Source organism: Pinus tabuliformis, chromosome 2_2, assembly GCF_031772625.1.
Source record: "Pinus tabuliformis cultivar Carrire ecotype Pingquan chromosome 2_2, CPIR1, whole genome shotgun sequence".
NCBI classification, from domain to species: Eukaryota; Viridiplantae; Streptophyta; class Pinopsida; order Pinales; family Pinaceae; genus Pinus; species Pinus tabuliformis.
The window spans coordinates 634357375-634377229 of record NC_142300.1 but is presented as its reverse complement, the minus strand read 5'-3'; the positions used below and the strand labels follow the sequence as shown (position 1 = coordinate 634377229).

The window sequence follows — 19855 nt, the reverse complement described above, 5'->3', positions numbered from 1 at the left end:
GGTTTTTCCGGGGACGATTGTCCAAAAATAATGGTGTCCCTTGTGTGTTTGTCTAGTATTTAAGATTTTGATCTGTATATGAGTTAAGGTTGCATTTGTGTTTATTTTCAGTATTTATATGTATAAATAACTTGTTAATGGAATAAACAAGTAGGTGAAATAAACCAAATAATGCAGTAGGAATTTCTGACGTGTTAGACGTAGAAATTTCAACATGGTATAAGAGGGTTCTAGATCACAGGAGGACTGAAGGCACCAGCAATATCAGAAAGTTGTAGCAGTAGTCGCTGTCCCGAGAGATAGAGCTACTCCTAAGTAAAAGACAGCAGAGAAGGAGTGACGCAAAGGGCCTGCGTCATCATTTCAAGCCAAAGAGGGAGCCAATGCAGAGGAAAAGAGAGGCATAAGAGGTTCACGAAGAGCCACGCCATACTACTCAACCAAGTAGGCTTGATGCAGTTGGCTAGAGGAGTGATTCTGCCTTTGCCGAGATTGCGCAGAGCTGGAAGTCTCTGTTTCTTCAGTTGCCGAGGCATAAGGAGTTATGGGAAGATTGTGGAGCTGGTGGGGTGTTGTTTCTTTCAGAGTAGAATAGTGCCTAATGAGACAGAACCAAGGTAGAGGGAGTCGTTGCCTTGATAGATTTCTAGCCAAGAAATCCAAATCTGAGCTAAAGTTGCAAAGGGGATTGCAGAGGAACGGTTCGACATTTGGTGGGAAGATTTCCAGCAAGGAAATCAAGACTTAGAGGGAGATTTCCAGGAGGGAAGTCGAATCTCAGAGGGAGTCTAGAAGAGGAGCGGAGATGGAAATGAACGGCCTACGGGACCAGGACAGGTTGGACGGGGCCTCCAACTTTGTCATCTGGAAGGCTAGGATCCTGTCAGTCCTAGATAGACATCGCATCAGGGGCCTCGCCTTGAGATCCGTGGCTGTCCTAGTAGACCCAGCTGATAATAAGAAGTATGAAGATGCAATGGCGAAGGCAAAGTTCAAAATCCTTGATGGGGTCAAGGATCATGTCGTACCACATATTACCGAAAAGAACATGGCAAAGGAGATGTGGGATACTTTGATGACATTGTATTAGGGCACTTCCGTGCAGCGAAAGATGCTATTAGAGAATCATCTGCGGTTGTATCATATGCAGAAGGGGGAGTAGATAGATCTATACCTCCTTAGCTTGCAGGAGATTCATGACCAACTTACTTCCATAGGGGCCACGCCGGATCAGGAGTTCATGGTGAGGATTGCCTTGAATGCAGTCTTCAAGGAGTGGGAGACATTTTTCCAAGGCATTTTGGGCAGAGCTACTCTTTCAGGATGGGAAGAGATGTGGGCAACTCTTCGCCAAGAAGAGATCAGACGGTTGACCAAGGCGGGGAGTAACAGCAAAGGAGGTCGAATCAAGAAAGAGGAGGAGGAGGATGTGGCTCTGGCATCTCCGGGATAGCAGGGGAAGAGGAAGAAGGACATCTCCAAGGTAAGGTGCATTGTAGGGAGCTGGGTCATTATGCAACCCAGTGTTCCAGGAAGAAGAATAAGGGAGAGGCTTTTGACTCCAAGGCAGCTCTGGTTAAGGCAGAGAAAGAAGTCGAGACTGATGATGATTGTGCCATGAGTGCTCATGCACCTCTAGAGAAGAGGTGGGGAGACATCGAGCTGTAGTCAGGAGGACTACAGAAGATGAGGGGTAGGATCCTTGAGGTGCCCAAACTCTTGGATCATATATGGCTACAGGAGCCCCGAATGACAGTAGCAGGATGATGGATGTCGAGAAGAAGCAAGATGCGATGGAGTGACAAGGCAGTGCTAGAGTGTAGAGGTCTGTAGCAGCGCAGTGGGGGTTGCAGCAATGCGAGAGGCACAAAGGTGTTTGTAGTAGTGCGAGAGGCACAGTGGAGGTTGCAGCAATGCAAGAGGCACAAAGGTGTTTGCAGCAGCGCTTAAGGGAGCACATGATAGCAACAGAGGTAGCTTCAGCATCAGGAGGCTTCCAGACTAACAATGATGTCAGGATTTGGGTAGATTAGTTACTTACATCTCGGTAACTGTGTTGCAGTGCATCAGTTAGCAGTGGCAGTGCTATGGGCAACATGGACAACATGTTGAGAGGAAGTTGTAGTACAGATGTAGCAGTGGCAATGGCAGAGCCATGGGCAGCAGTACAGGAAGCAACAGTGCAATGGATGTTGGGCAACAGGCCAAGCATCAGCATAGGTATTGATGCGGAAGGATCAGTGTGATGTTCAGTGGTAGAGCATTACTAGAGCACATTCCTTGCTAAGAGGGAGTGTTTATTTTTGGTAGCATCAGATGTGCTCTAGCCATGAAAATTGGTGGAGAGGCTAAAGCACATGAGATCTCCCAGACCCAGAAATGGTTTGGGGAAATTCCACCCAGTTAGAGAGATATTAAAATAATTAATATTTTTAAGGGAGTTCCTAAGTCTAAACTTAGGAATATTAAAATATTAATGAGTATTAATATAAAATTGTGTGAGAATGTTCTAAATGGAATGCATCAAGCCAAATCTAATCTTAGTTGTTGATTAGGGACTTAATCTTGATCGTTGAAGACTCAATAGAAAGATTATAAGAGGAGGCTTGAGGGTCAGTTGGAGATACACCAAGATTGATCAGTCAGTTCAATTTTCTGGAGCAGGGTTTGCTGAGAAAATTCAAACAAGTGATCTGTTGCAACAAGGGGCAGTGGGTACATAGCAGAGAGGCAGAGACAGTGCCAAAGGATCAACACAACGACTGAAGCAGCTGACGTAGAGGAAGCAAGAGCCACACAGAGGTTGAGGGGCCTGCGTGGGTGACACAAAAGGTCAGAGAGCTGACGCAGAGAGGCAATAGGCTGACGCAGAGGGTTCTAAAGCTACGGTGAGGCTAGCAGGGTTGATGCAGAGCCTTGGAGAAGCGCAAGAAGGATTTTTGTGGGGCAGACTTGCTGAATATTTGTCTCTGAGAAGAGGTATTACTGCAATGTAAAAATATCTATTAGGTGAGCCAGTTTGGCATCCTAGTCTTACTCAAGAAATCTACATAATAATAAAACCCTCAGAACTGTTACATCAATTTTCTTGCATTGGGTTTTCCCGGGGACGATTGTATAAAAATAACGGTGTCCCTTGTGTGTTTGTCTAGTATTTCAGTTGCTGATCTATATATGAGTTAAGGTTTCATTTGTGTTTTATTTTCAGTATTTATATGTATAAATAACTTGTTAATGGAGCAAACAAGTAGGTGAAATAAACTAGATAATGCATTAGGAATTTCGGACATGTCAAAATTAGAAATTTCAACACAATCGCACTAACTCTGTGGGTTGAGGCACTACCCCAACATCTGATGACTGGTCCCAGATCTCTTGAATCCTAGTGAGGAAGGGGTCTATGCGTTCCCCTTTTTGCATCTTGGTGCATCTCAACTTCTCCTCTAAGTATATCTTCCGCTACTCGAAAGTGCCCTGGTACAATGTGGAAAGTGTATCCCACATCTCTTTTCTCATTCATTGGGCCGCTATGTGTGATACAATGTGATCCCAAACACCATAAAGGATCAACCTTTTTGCCTTCGCCATCTCCTTTTTGTACTCCTTCAACTGATTTGGATCCACGGGGATAGCTAGCACCGCATCTATGAAAGGCTTTAGGCCATATTCATCCAGAAGGAAGGACATCCTTGCTTCCAGATGACATAGTTGGAAGCACCATCCAACCTGCACTGATCTCGTAGTCTGGCAGTGGCCATCTCAGATAATGTTGAAAATCACCTCTTCCCTTTTGCTCAGTTGCTGCTTAGCTCTTCTCACTCCCTTATGGAGTGAGAAACTCTGCACACAACTTTTTCTAATCTGCAAGGGAAATTGAACTATCTGGGACTAGAAGTTCCTAAGGAAAATATTCCCTCAATGTGTGCTCTTCTTCCACCTAATGCTAGCTCTACTATAGCAACTGATGCAAAACTACTGCGTCCAGCTAGAGATCTGCTCTACAAAAAAAAATGGCTACTCCCTCTGCCTCTGGAATTCCTTGATCTAGAGAGATCAAATTTTTTTGTCCCTCAGAAAAATCGATTCTCCTTAAGAAATTCGATCTCTTGGCCAAGTGATTGCACTGCATTCTAGGGTTTCGACCTGCTGCCCACACTAAATAGCAAAAATCCTTCTTTTTTCGCTACTAAGCTCTCCGACTGATAATTTGGGCTCTGATACCATATGAAAATTCGGAATCCCGGATCCTATTGCAGCAACTAGCCCCAGCAAACTGAAGGTTAGAGCCTCTAGGCTTTGTGCAATCCCGACACCAACAAAATCTGCACCTCTTGGCCACAGGTGTCAATCCTTCCTCACTGAGAAAGATGACTGGGCACTACGTAGGTCAGGTTTGCTCCTCTTTGCCACTGTGCTAATCCTCTTCCCGGCTTGAATTAATGACGTAGGCCTGTGTCATCCCTTCCTTGTTGCTTTTCCACTAGGAACAACTTCTGTCACTCGGGACAATTGCTTTTGTTGCTGCTGCTCTACTCGGCTGGTGCCCTTAGTTATCCTGTGATCTGCAACCACGCTCTGATACCATGTTGGAATTTCTAATTCTAACTATTAAAAATCCTTCCTGTACTTTCTGATTTATTTCTTCCTACTTGTTTTGTTAATTAGCAAGTTATTTACCATGTAAATACTAAAAATAAATACAAATACAGTCTCAACACAAACAAATCATCAACTAAACGAAAAACAAGCACACAAGTGACACCGTTATTTTTGGACTAATGTCCCCAGTAAAACCCAATGCAGGAAAACCAGTATAGCTATCTGAGGGTTTTATTATTAAGAAGTTTCAGAATACAATCTGGGTTCCAGAAATGGCTCACCTAATAGAGAATTCCTTCGGCAGTATTATCTTTCAGTCGAAGACAGATATCAGCCCCAATCTGCCCCACGAAATCTCCGAGCGTCAGCCTCTAGGGTCTACGTCAGCCTTTCTAGCCTAGCGTCAGCCCAACTATACCAACATCAACCTCTAGAGCCTCTCGTCTCCCACGCTAGCTCTTTCTGGCACTTCGTAGCTCCTGGCTAGCTCTGTGTAGCCTCTGGCTGGCTGTGCATGGCCTCTGGCTGGCTCTACATGGCCTCGAGTTGGCTTTGCGTCAACCCTCTCCCGGCTTCTGCACTGATGCTCCCGGTACCCTCTCTGCCTCTCTGCTTCTGTATTCACTGCCCTTCAGCTGCAACTCAGATCACTCCTTCGATTTCCTCATCAAGCCCTACCCCAGAAAATCGAATTCTTGATCAACTCGTGACCCTCAAGCCTCTTCTTATACTTTTATCTTTGACATTTCAACGATCGAGATTAAGTCCCAAATCAACGGCTAAGATTAGATCTGCCTTGATCCATGACTTTTGGACCATTCTAACTCAGTTTTATATTAATTCACATTAATATTTTATTTTCCCTAAGTTCAAACTTAGGGACTTCATTAAAAATATTAATTATTTTAATATCTCCCAAACTGGTTAGATTCTGCCCAAACTATTTCTGGGTATTGGATATCTCATGTGCTTTAGCCTCTCCACCAATTTTTGTGGCTAGAGAACATCCAATGCTACCCCAAATCAACAGAAATATTGGCAAAAATCTAGTGAGGAAATTTCCTCACTCCACAGGCAAATCCGGGCTCTGACCTCAGCTCTAGGTGAGTCGTCCAAACTAGCTCTGTGCAACTACTGTGTCACACTAGTGAAGTCCCTTTTGCACTCAATTGGAACCAGTTTCTCCTCAAGCCATATGGTTTGCTGTTATCTAGGAAAATGTCTCTGCTAGCCTTCGGAACCTCTGTCCAACTTCTGGCACTAAAACTCGTCTTTCCCCAGCAAAATCGAAACGGCCTCTAATGGCTTTTGCGTTGCCCCAACATCAGCCTCCCTGTGGCTCTTTTTCCTTTCTGCAAATGCACTTACCAGATCTGGAAACCTTCCTCCAGCTTCACTGTCTCTGACTCTCTGCCCCTCTCTCATTGCTTCGATCTCACTAGCTCTCTCTCCAGCAACTGATTGTTGCTACTTAGGAAATCGATCTGCTCATGAAATCGAATTGCTCAAGTGTATTCTCTACGTGCCCATCAACTTCTTATAATCCTCTATTGAGACTTCAATGACGAATATTAGATGAAGATCTTAATCGATGGCTAGGATTAATTTGAAGTCGATTCGTGTGGGTTTCTAGAACATTCACACCTTAACTTAATTAATTTTGATTAATTAGTCATATTACCTAAGTTTAGACTTAGGAAATATTTAAAAACTGACTAATAATCTAATTAAGTCATTTATGGGCAGAAATTTCAGAAACAATTTATGGGTTTTGGAGATCTCATGCATTCTAACCTCTCCACAAAATTTCAAGGCTAGAACACATCCGATGCTACAAAAACTAACATAGGTATGACGTGATTCCACAAAGCCCATTCAAGGAGATACACAACAATGGCTCCATGCTTCAAAGAAGTTAAAATGATCTCCGAGAAAAGCCTTAGGATGAGGAGAACAAGACTTAGAGTTTGAGATATGTGATGATGATAGGTATTCCTAAGATAAAGACTCTAGGTGATGAGGTAGGACCTCTCAAGGAAGCTCTTTGTGATGCTTTGACACTTCTAAGAGGCTCTTCGCTCCCTTTGAGAGACCTAAGAAAGACTTGCATGAGACCTAGGGTTTTGTGAATTGTCATGGACAAAGGCACTCTCAAGTTCAAGGCAAGGAGGATAAAGGGCTTCTTATGATTTATTCCAATGAATACTATGCTCATACAACCCTAAAGGAAGTCCCAATCCAAGGAGATACAAGCTATATATTTCCCTTCTAGGGCACACCTATGACACAAGCTTTTGTGGACGGATAACTGTGAGAACCCTGCCAAACTTGGAGGTCCTCTAGACAAGACCTTAAGGAAGAGTCTTGTGCTCACGGAATCCACAAATTTACGCTCTGGAGGATTTCACTGCCCTAGTCTAGCTATCCAAGAGGAAGGGGACCAAAATTTTAAGGAGAAATGTTATGGAGAAAAGGAAGTTTGATCACCAGATGGCTTGGGCCAGTGCCTTCTCCCTTGGTCTAATGGAGTCCTAGATGCTTTAGATTATCCAAATTTTTCTTCAAGGAGGTTAAAGGTTGATGGCCTACCTACCAACCTTCAACAATTAACTACTATTAGAATATGGAGTTTCATGAAGAAAAATAACATTTCATCACTAGGAACATTCATTGCATGTTATACCATGAATAATATATGCAAGAACCAACCAAAAGACTTCCAAAATTTTCTTCAACAAAATTAGGGCATAAGAAAATTTACTTTAGTTGTAGAAATTACATACATTAGACATTTACAAAGAATAATTCCATTAACAAGAGAACTTACAAGATAATCATGCAATATATCCATCCATATTCAAGAAGTAGCTCCAAGACAAGAACAAAAATCAGCTCCAAACATCAAAGTGCATTAGCCAAACACGCGGAAAATCCCAAGTGTAATGATGATCTCTCACAAACGAATGTGGGTTCTATTTATATGAGACCTTGGAGGTCGAATTATTAGCCTAAGGCCCCTAACATTATAAAAATGTGCAAGATACAAGCCTTGGTGACAAGCCAAACAAATTGGTTTCATAAATTACGAATTAGCCATCCAAATGCTAGCCAAGTTGATGATGTCATGCTGATGTTGGGTTGTTGGAGGGCCATGTTGATTCCTCTTTGTGCCAAAATGTGAGAGAGGGCTCTATAAATTTTGAATAAGGGGATGACCCCTTAGTCACCATGCTAGTCATCATGTGGGGCCCCAAAACAGGTTTGGGGCACAAGAACTGGTCTAATGGGTCTTCTAATGATAGAAAATCTTGTAATGCTCCAATGTTGACTATGGTGGTTTCCCTTCCATGTCTCAATGGGTGAGACAAACTTCCTCTAGGCCTTAGATCAACTGCCATAATATGCTAAGTCAGTAAGGGCACACTGGTCCAAGTGCATCATCTCGCGAATAATGTGGGGCAATGAATAGATTATTGAGGGTGTTGAAGGTGGCCATGGCATGAAATGATGCTCTAACACATGATGGAATCCCATGGCTCTCAAAATTTCCCCTGTGAGTGTCAATATAATCCTCTGGTGGGCTTGGGCCCCAATTAAGTTTCCCAACCCATAATGAAACCACCTGTCAATTACATACAAGATCCAATGCGCTTCCTCACCATCATGTACAATAATTCCTTAGTGCATCTAAGTGAACCAAGCTTGCTAATCAAGGTGTGATATTCCTACTTAGTATTTTACTGAGTAAATAGCAATTTTGCTCAATTCTGGAGTATTACTTGGTTACACTTAGGAGAAGTGGGATTAGGGTACCCACATTTGATTTTTGGCATGAGAGGCACCCTAACATTAGAGTTTGATGGAAAGATTACGACTTTGGTGGAGCGTGGAGGCCACCACAAGGGAATGTGGGCCCACATGGAGAGTATGCTCTCACTAGAGCGGAATTAGTGAGAGGAATTCGATGTGGGCCCACATGGGCAATCTTGGAGGCAACTTGACAAAAGGAAGGAGGGGCTCTCATTTTGCTAATCATCTATCATTTTCAGAATTTGTCTTTTGACATAGCATGCTTGAGCAATGAGCCAAGTCGACATTTGTTGTTCAGCACACCGGGTGTTTCCGAGTGGAAATACTAGCCCTTGCTTTGGTGGACTTCGAGTGCCAACCCAAGGAGGGAGTTCTACTTAGTCCCAAATCACACCAGCAGTAGGGAGGCCGAGTTATAGCAGCTGGGAAAGCTGCAACAAAGTAGGGACTACGCAATCTTGGGTAGAGACACTCTGGGAGGTTGAGGAGTGAGTGGAGTTTGTGGAAGAAACTTGGAGGGCGGGCCTGGGGAGCCTTCTAACAAGGATTGTAGGTATTTTTGGAGCATTTAGCAGCAAAATCTTCAGGTGGGTCGATTTTCCCAACAACAAAGCCACTGAAGCCAAAGAGGGTCGAATTTCCTAGGTCAAGCCTTGGTCAAACCCTTCGTGGGTTATTCTGGCTTTCTTGGGTAGAGGCCAGGATTAATTTCCCATAATTTTCTCAGCAGTGGAGAGGACCCTAGCAGCAGATCCTTTCAAGCAACAACACATTGCTGGGCATCTACAACACAACACTTGGGAAGATTAGCAGCAGATTGGAGGAGGGTGATTCACTTATCATTTTGGGGCTTTGCTAGCTTGCCTAGAGCAAGCCCAGGTGTGCTCATTCTAGCACATTGTTGTACACCTCTTTCCATTAATAAAATGAGTACACAACGCAGTTTTGGATGCAAATTCGTGGTATGATTACTTGCTTTTGTGTCATATGTTTTTGTCTATTTTGCTTTGCATATTTATTGTTAATTTCTCTCAGGGATATCACAGTGGTATCAGAGCTCATAGAATTAGCACAACCTGTGGGAGCAGCGTGTGAAAATTCAGAAACTGTGAATCCTACTGCAACAATTGTGATATTTCTTGTATTTGTTAAATTACTTTAAACAAATTACTTGTAGTTTTCTACGGTAAATATCAAAATACATTCATTGCAGCCTTCATAAAATAAAAATATTGCAGAAGAAAAAATAACACTGAAGAATAGATGCACATACACCTATACACAATTATTTTTGGACTAAAGTCTCTGGAAAAACCCAACTTGGGAAAATTGGTGGAGCAACTGAGGGTTTGATTATTATGCAGTAGTAAATCTGAGTACAAATCTATGGAAGCTCAAGTCTAGCTTTCCATATAGAGATATGACTGACAGAAGTCTAGTGAGAAAAATCTCACTTCCACCAGTGATCCGATACTGACCTTAGCTCAAGATGAGTTGCTCCTAGCTACATCTGCGTCACCCTATGCAGATCTTGTGAAAATCCCTAGATCTAACAATCTCAGAAATCATACTACAACCAATTGAATCTACTTCAACTAGAGCGTAAATTACATTACAAACTTATTTCAGATTTCTTCTTGAAATATTGAAGTAAATTACTGAAGCAGCCTACACCAACTTAAATATGATTCTGAAACATAGAAAGAGAGCAATTGATGGAATTTCTAAGTCTCACACGTTAGAAACCCTTCATGCATTTTACTGATTTATTCCTACCTACTTGTTCTATTAATTAACAAGTTATTTGCCATGTAAATACTGGAAATAAATACAAATACATGCTCAACACATTACAGATCATCAACTGAAGGAAATAGAAACAAGCACACAAGTGACACTGTTGATTTTGGACTAATGTCCCCGGAAAAACCTAATGCGGGAAAACTGGTGCAGCAATCTGAGGGTTTGATTTATTAAGCACTTTCGGAATACAATCTGGGTTTTGAAGGCTTGAATCCTACCTCTATTGGTGTTTTATTGAGACTGCAATGTTCCATTCTGAACTTTTTTAGAAATTTTGATGCATACTTTTATCATGAAATAAATATTTACATACCAGCTGCAAATTTTGTATATGGTCTACTTATTCTAAGATGTATTAAATTCCTTGAGAGATGACAATACAATGTTGCATTACCAGATTTTGATGTATCATGTTTTGAAGGCTTGAATCCTACCTCTATTGGTGTATTATTGAGATTGCAGTTTTCCATTCTGGACTTTTTTAGCAAGTCTGATGCATACTTTTATTGTGAAATAAGTATTTTCTATCTTTTTTCCACCAAGCTTTGATAGTGAAATAATATTCTAATCTTTTTTTTATCAATAATAATTTTAATATCGGGCAAATACTTTACCTATTAATGCATGCAATGTATCAATCTATTTCCTTGCAATCTTTTTGGAATCTCTTATGAAAAAATTGAATTTGTGACCATTCCTTGTGGTATTTTATAGGCTTTTGAGTGGCAACCAGTTATCAGGTACATTGCCCAAAGAGCTTGGTTATCTTCCCAATTTGGACCGACTACAAATTGATCAGAACAAGATATCAGGGTCTATACCAAAGTCTTTTGCAAATATGAATAAAACAAAGCACTTGTAAGTCCTTTGTGGTTATAATCATTTTTTTTTCTTCGCATAAATATTGGAATTATGAATTTCTTTGACTTGCTGATATCTGGATTTTAAAGAAGGTTAATAATGTGGGAGTTTAAAGCTAAGTACTTATCCAGAGTGCTCTAACTCAATTTTTTTAATGTGTATTTTATCTGCAGGCACATGAATAATAATTCACTAAGTGGTCAAATACCAAAAGAGCTTTCCAAACTGCCAATTTTGGTTCACCTGTAAGTTCTGGCCTTCATTTAGAATTATCTTAATGTACATCATTCAAAGTATTAGTCTGAAATTGTAGATTTCTGGTTATTTAGAGAGACCTTAAATGCTCTACCATATCTTTCCAACTGTATTTGTTTCTCCATAATAACTTTTGGCCAATAACATCATTACCCTTGGTTGAAACTAAAACCTTTTCTTTTTGCAGCTTATTGGATAATAACAACTTGACAGGTGAACTTCCTTCTGAATTATCAAATCTACCAAATCTACTAATATTGTAAGTTTCTTTTCTTCACATGAGTTCTAGTGGAATCTCTTTTCTTTAGGTTTCTAACATTTTACCAAGAACATTTAACATCTAAAGAAGAAATTTTACTTCAGAGGAGATTGTAATGCATTGCCATTATAAGAATTTGATAATGAATTCCATATTCTAATACTTAAATGTTTATTTTCAATCATTAATTGGCTATTGGAGTTATTACAACAAAGTCTCGCACTTGTCAAGATAAAGTTCAAAAGCTCAAGTGTGATACAATAAACATACTTTATAATATGTCATCTTAATGCTTGCCAAATCTTCTAACAAATTTTCTAGTCATTACCATGTTCAACAAATTCCTAGTTATAAAATGTTACAAAGTGTGAAAATGTAATGACCCATTTCGGTTCTCAAGCAAAAGGGTATTAGCATGTATATGATGTATGCATATGATAGCTACATATGCATACATCGCATATCTTGCACTAGTATACTTATTGAATAATTATTCAAAATAACTAAATTATTTAAGAAGGGAAGCCTAAAAATTTGACACCTCCAAAAGACACATTAAATATTTCATGATTATAAAGTGACTAAGTAAAATTAACACTTTCAATCCCCTTACTGTAAGTATGTACGATGTATGCCAAAGGCATCATCTCCCATCATTCATTTATATGCCAATGAGTTTTATAAATGAGATCAATTAAAAATGTTAGGGCAACGATTGGAATTCAATGTCCAAGTTATACTCCTTGATAAATCTCGAACCTTTGTTCAGTCTTAAATCATGTGAATAAAGACCCTCTTATTAGTGTCTACTTGGCGTTCAAAAGTTGAATTTTATTTTTTTTATATATATATATATATCTAGAGTATTTAATCCTTATTTGGTTAATTTGAAGTATTCTTCGTACTATGAGGAATATTAAATTTAGTCAATTTGTTACTAAAGACATAGGTTCCTTTAACCCAAAATTATTCCTTATAGATACGATTCCTTATTGGCCATTTTAATTTGTTTTAATAATGATTTTGAAATAATCTTTATAACATTGATTGCACAATTTATGCTAATAAATTATAGTCTTAATATCATTTTTGTCTTAGGTGTCTATCTATATTCTTTATATCTTATTCAAAAAATAATAATCTCGGTCTATATATATTTGTTAGGCTACTTAGAAAATTAATCATGTCATTAATGAAGATATCCAAAGTTAATAACCCCTTTCATAACCGCAGTAAGGACTAGAAAATACTAGGCAAATATTATGAAGTAATACTATGGTCTATGAAGACCCATGCATTTTGATAAGTATTATCACGCATCAGGATAGATCACCATGCATTAGGACAAGGAGGTAGCGATACCACCCTCCTTGACCTCAGTACCAGTAAGACCTGCTTAGCAGGTAAAAATAGTAGAAAACTATACCCGTTGTGAACTTGAAATTGCAAAATTATATGTTAAATTTGAAAGTATATCTCAAATTTTTACAATTTTATGATGTATCCAGGAAACACTACGATGGTAAGGACATATCAATGATGACGACATGATCGGGTAGCATCACCGTCATTAACGCCACCAACATCGTCATCGCCATCTCCATCACCATCACCATCGTTGCCACCATCAAGACCATCATCAATGCCAATCGCTCTAGCAATGGAGTTAACCGTTATAATGCGCTCGTTGGAAGCCATATTTGAAACATTAAAAGGGCCACCAATAGCTAATACTAAAGGAGAACAACCTCAGCCTGAAGAAAGAAATCCAGCGGAGCCCAAAGGTTCTGATTATAGACAATCAAAGGAAGGTATTTCTAGGGAGCTGCAGAAGATTAAACTCCCAGAATTTTTAGGAGGACAAGTTGGAGAACATGCTGAAGCATGGTTAGAAGGAATGAACAGATGTTTTGTGCTAAGAGAGTACTCTTCGCCTTGATTTGGTGGGGAAATCTGGAAAAGCAACGACACCTCACAATGGATAATGTTCCTTGGGAATTGTTCGAAGAAATATTCCACGCTAAGTATTTACCTCCATATTTTCAAGAACAACGAGCCAGGGCTTTTCATATGTTAGTCCAAGGTAACAAAACAGTGGAAGAATATGGAATAAGGTTTATGGAGCTTGTGAAATATATTCATTATTTAGATTCCGATGAATGTTAAGCTAAGTGCTTCATGTATGGGTTAAATCCTCGCATCAAGGCCATGGTTAGGATGTGGAAGCCATCATCAGTAGCCGAGGTAGTGGAATGTGGCTGTTATGCAGATGAGCATCTAGGAATAAAAAGGGATGTTAGGCCAATAGAACCTCTACAACCAGGATTTCCAGGAAAGACTCCCCGAAACTTCTTTAGGGGAAGTAGCTCAAGGCCATCTCCATATGGTAATAGATTTACCCCAAGAGGAGTAGGAGTAAGAGCTTCCATGGCAAGTAATACTATAGTTGTTGAATCATAAAACACAAGTTCATGGAAATCTCGTGCAATTGCTAATAAGGAAAAAATACCAGAGGAAGTGGCATAAGAGGACGAAGCTCCTTATCTAGAAACTCACAATATGATTCAAGGGGACTGACCCAGGTTAATTGTTGGGGATGTGGAGGACCGCATTTCCAATGTGATTGTCTGGAAGCTTTGTCAAGTATAATGCATAGAACAAGGAAAGAGCCATCATCAAATACCCAAGGCAATCATAAGATCCATGCTGTAGTCAGCAACAAAGCACATCAGTCCACTGTAGTGGAATCCTCAGGTATTATTAATGGCATAAAACTCAAAATCTTATTTGATACTGGTGCCACTGATAGTTTCATTTCGTCATATGCATTAAATAAATGTGGGTTGGCAGCCTATAAGCAAAACAATTTCAGACAGGTAGAAATGGCTTCAGGAGAACTTCAATCCATAGACTTAAGTGTGGAGGAATGCAAAATTGATCTAGGGATTTGTTCAACTAAGTTAAAAGTTTATGTCACAACCCTAGGAACTTATGACCTCGTCATAGGTATGGATTGGTTAGAAGCTCATCAAGCTTGGGTAGACTGTTATGGGAAAATAATTCTTTGTATAAATGATGAAGGGGAGATGATTCAAATCCAAGGTATTAAGAGAAAAGTATCTTTATGCTTCATCTCAGCAATGCAAATGAAGCATTGTTTAAGGAAAGGTTGTCAGGTATATGCAGTTCAAGAAGTAAGCAAAGAGAAAGGACCATCCTTAGAACAATATCTAGTATTATCCAAATTTCTAGATGTTTTTCCAAAGGAACTACCAGGATTACCTCCTGAAAGAGAGTTGGATCTCACAATAGAATTGAAACCTGGTACAAAACCAATTTCCAAAACACCTTATAGAATGACAACTCCAGAACTTCAAGAATTACAAATTTAGTTAAAAGAACTATTGGATATATGGCACGTTCGATCTAGTATTTCACCTTGGGGTGCTCCTATAATTTTTGTCTAGAAGAAAGATTGTTCCTTACGGTTATGCATAGACTATCGAGACTTGAATCAAGCTACAATAAAGAATCGATATCCAATGCCTTGAATTGATGACCTCTTCAACCAAATGAAAGGAGTTGTTGTCTTTTCAAAAATCGATCTACGATTAGGCTATCATCAACTAAGGATTAAGGAAAGAAATATCTCTAAGACTGCATTCCGAACATGCTTTGGGAATTATGAGTTCACTGTGGTACCATTTGGGTTGACCAATGCACCAACAGTATTCATGAACCTTATGAACAATGTTTTCCGCAAATATCTCGATCAATTTGTACAAGTTTTCTTAGATGATATTCTCATCTACTCCAAAAATGAGAAAGAGCACGAAGAACACTTACGGATAGTATTATCTTGCCTTAGAGAACACCAGTTATATGGAAATTTATCCAAGTGTTCTTTCTTTCAAAAAAAGATTCATTACTTAGGTCATATCATATCTGGTGAAGGAATCTCAGTAGATCCTGAGAAGGTAAAGGCAATCATGGAATGGTCGATACCGAAAAATGTGCATGAAATATGAAGCTTTATGGGTTTAGCCAGCTACTACCGAAGGTTTGTAGAAGGATTCTCCAAAATTGAAAAACCTATCACAACTCCAGCGTAAAGGGGTTAGATATGAATGGACTGAGGAATGTCATAAATCATTCTCTGAACTTAAAAGATTGTTAACCAGTACACCAATCTTACGAGTACTTGATATGGATAAAGACTTTGTTGTGTGTACTGATGCATCTAAGCAAGGATTAGGTGCAGTATTAATGCAAGACAGGAGTAATAGCATATGCCTCGAGGAAATTAAAGCCTCATGAAAAGCTCTATGCTACACACAATTTAGAGTTAGTTGTTATAGTGTTAGCACTTAGCTTTAAAGATATGGAGACACTATCTAGTAGGGAGAAGATTTATGCTCAAAAGCGACCATCAAAGTCTACAATATTTGTTTACTCAAAGAGACTTGAATGCTAGGCAAAGACGATGGAGTGAATTCCTAAGTGAGTATGATTTTGGAATTTCATACATTAAAGGAAAGGAGAATGTGGTAGCAGATGCTTTAAGTAGAAGACCACAGATATTTTCCCTCATACCTATCAAGGTAGATTTGAGAAAACAAGTGCTAGAACATCTCTTGAGAGATAGTTGGTATTTAAAAGTGAGATCCAACCTTGATAGTAAAAATCTAAAAGAACCTAAGTTTGAGGGATATGAACTAGAGGAAGATGGAATTTTACGATTTCATGGAAGGATGTACATTCCTGATAATGAGGACCTTCGAAACACCATCCTTAAAGAAGCCCACAAAGCACTGTATTGTGCACATCCTGGTGTAAAGAAAATGTATGCTGATACAAAGAAACTCTTCTTTTGGGCAGACATGAAACGCGATACTGTCCAATTTGTTGCAAAATGTCTCGAATGCCAACAAGTAACGGCTGATCATTGTCACCTGGTAGGCCTTGTACAACCTCATGACATTCCTATTACCAAATGGGAGATAATTTCTATGGATTTTATCGTCAGGCTACCTCTCACTCTACAAAGGCATAATGCCATTCTAGTTGTGGTGGATAAATTAACGAAAAGCGCCCATTTCATTCCCGTAAGAGATACATACGAAGTTGTTGATGTAGCTCAAGTATTCATAAATAAAATTATCAGATTTCATGGAGTACCTAAGAAAATCATATCAGATAGAGATTCACAATTCACTTTAAGGTTTTGGATTTGTATGCAATCAGCCTTAGGAACTCAACTAAATTTATGTATAGCTTATCATCTTGAGACTGATGGACAAACAGAAAGGGTGAACCAAGTACTAGAAGATATGCTGAGGATGTATGTTATGGATCAGCAATCACACTAGGAAAAATATTTACCCTTAGTTGAATTTGCATACAATAATAGTTACCACAATTCAATTGGAATGTCTCCATTTGAAGCATTATACGACAGACCTTGCTGAAAACCATTAATTTGGGACAGGTTAGAAGATCGGGAGATAGTAGGGCTAGAATTAATTCAAGAAATGGAGGAACAGGTAAAACAAATTAGACAATGGTTGAAAGAGGCACAAGATAGACAAAATATTTATGCGGATGCGCATAGAACAGATAGGAATTATGAAGTAGGAGATCAAGTTTTCATTCGCATCAGACCTAATAAAAGCACTATCAAATTTGGAAAAGGGATAAAGTTGTCACCCCGATTTATCGAACCATTTAAAGTCTTGGAAAATGTTGGGCTTGTCACCTATCGTCTTGCATTGCCGCCTCACTTGCATAAAGTTCATAATGTATTTCATGTATTTGTATTAAGGCATTACATAGCTGACAAATCTCATAACCTTCGATGGAAGGAAATGCATGTATCGGACGAGGGAACCATTACGTATACTAGAATGTAGGGTTCGGCAACTCAGGTACCGTTTGGTAGACCAAGTTAAATGTCTAGTGGAACAAGTACAACCCTGAATCGGCTACCTGAGAAGATACAAAGAGCATATGTCAAAGATACCCCAACTTGTGTCAATTTTGAAGAACTTAAACCCATATTTTGTATATATTTACTTTAAATCAGATACTTAAAACTATTTTGGCAGTGACCATATGTAAAAATGAATTTTATGTCACTGAAACAGGATATATGTTATTTGCTTAATTCTACTGGTACATGGATACCAATATGAGATATGTTATTTAAATTAATATTGTTGAATTATGAATACCAATATGAAGTTTAGTATTTGATTAACTTTGCAATGAAATCTAAATTATGAATTATGTTTTTTTTTCAGAGAAAAAAAGCAGCATATGATTATATTAAGATGATATAATGATCATTATACATGGAGATTACAGGAACCTCAGTCAATATAAAAGGTTCAGATAGATAGGAAAAAACACATAGTTCCTCAAATAAGCAGATTGTGATCGGAAGTACTGTAGATGTTCTGTAACATATGACTGTTTTATAACATATCACTGTAGATGGACCCAACTGGGCCGCAAAACCTGTAATGGATCTTCATAAACCAAATTAGTCTTATCAGTGAGACAAAGCTGCCAGATAAGAATGAGATCGGAAGTAGCTGTAGATGTTCTATAACATATGGCTGTGAGAATCAGAGGAGATGGACCATGCTGGGCCGCAAAACCTGTAATGGATCTTCATAATCAGATTAGATTTGTCAGTGACAAAGTACCAGATAAGAATTGAGCTAGTTTATGGATGAGAGAACTATAATCTTGTTTCATTTCTGCATACCGATATGATTGATGAGATAGAAACAAAATAATGACTACATTTTATATGAAAGCTAAATAACACGAGCTGGATATGGCCAAGTATGTTACTGTGAATATATTGATGCATATGTTATGATGTGTGGACAAGTGTTTACATTGTAGATCACATCATTACCAAAACGACCACGTGATGACAAAATTTCAAGAACAATTGAGACTCAATGACATTCCATGATAGGGTGTTGACCCTGGTCCCACTAGGAGGGGTGGAGGTATTACCCACCGTTTATCCTCCAAAACCTGGAGTCATGGGAGGACTGTGCGAGTCACGCTCCCCTAGACATGTGATGATGACTGCCAGATGCCTACTAGAAAATTAGGTCGATATAGTCGATGTTATTACCTTTGAGGTTAAATGGCTAGATCAGTATAACTGACACCATGGCATATTTCAGTAGAGGATGGATAGGATGGAAGCAGAAGAGATTAGGAAGGATAGGGTGATTCTAGAATAGCTTGGGAGTCTGGCCGGGGCCAGGCTTAACTATTAAAATTATAAACCTATCAATGTTCAAAATACAAATTTTAAAATATCCTCACATTAAATAAGTATTTAATCACGAAACATAATCCTTATATAACTGCACTAATTACTAAAATAATAATACACTATAATTACGGGTATACTATATAAACCTTAACTTCGGGACGAAGTTTTCTAAAGGAAGGGAGTATGTAATGACCCATTTCGGTTCTTAAGAAAAAGGGTATTAGCATGTATATGATGTATGCATATGATAACTACATATGCATACATCGCATATCTTGCACTAGTATACGTATTGAATAATTATTCAAATTAACTAAATTATTTAAGAAGGAAAGCCTAAAAATTTGACACCTCCAAAAGACACATTAAATATTTCATGATTATAAAGTTACTAAGTAAAATTAACACTTTCAATCCCCTTAATGTAAATATGTACAAATATTTATTTTTAAATATTCATTTTATATATATCTAACAATTGACAACTATTCGTTTATTCTAAAAATTAAAAATTAAGGTTATGTATTAAGACTCATTTGTTAAATGTTATAATTCTAATAAAATAAATTAAAATTTAAAATTCATCCTCCACTTTATATTAGCGTATAATGCCTTGAGGCAACACGTAACAAGATGACTAATGAATCAAATTGGATAAGGGCGATGGAAGAAGGCGGCGACCGCCTGAAGACAAGTATTTATCCATGCACAAAATAATAGAAAGGGGGAAAATTTTTGGACGGAGGAAGAAAATTACAGAGAAGAGGAAATTCCATGCCACTGATAAGAAAAAGTCTGAGCTCAGTTGTTCTTGAAATTTTGGGCACGAGGGACCAAGGTACTCGAATTCGAAGTACTTTGGAGTTGGATACTAAAGGTGTGTCCAGTTTGGCAGGGTGGTTTTGGTCGTTTTGGTAACTTAGCGGGAGCAAGGGTCGCAACAGAGCAAATTTTCAGCCATAGAACAC

General features: G+C 38.8%; 1 protein-coding gene across 3 annotated transcripts in view; it reads left to right on the top strand.

Annotated features, from left to right (window-relative positions):
* The window catches only part of LOC149194226 (putative LRR receptor-like serine/threonine-protein kinase At1g06840), a 404279-nt gene that overhangs the window by 116959 nt on the left and 267465 nt on the right, over positions 1-19855 (top strand). For all 3 annotated transcript variants that reach the window (XM_089407379.1, XM_089407380.1, XM_089407378.1), the window contains 3 exons: positions 10927-11070; positions 11247-11318; positions 11516-11587. In XM_089407379.1, the coding sequence (XP_089263505.1) occupies positions 10927-11070; positions 11247-11318; positions 11516-11587 (288 nt within the window). The remainder of the gene's footprint in view (positions 1-10926; positions 11071-11246; positions 11319-11515; positions 11588-19855) is intronic.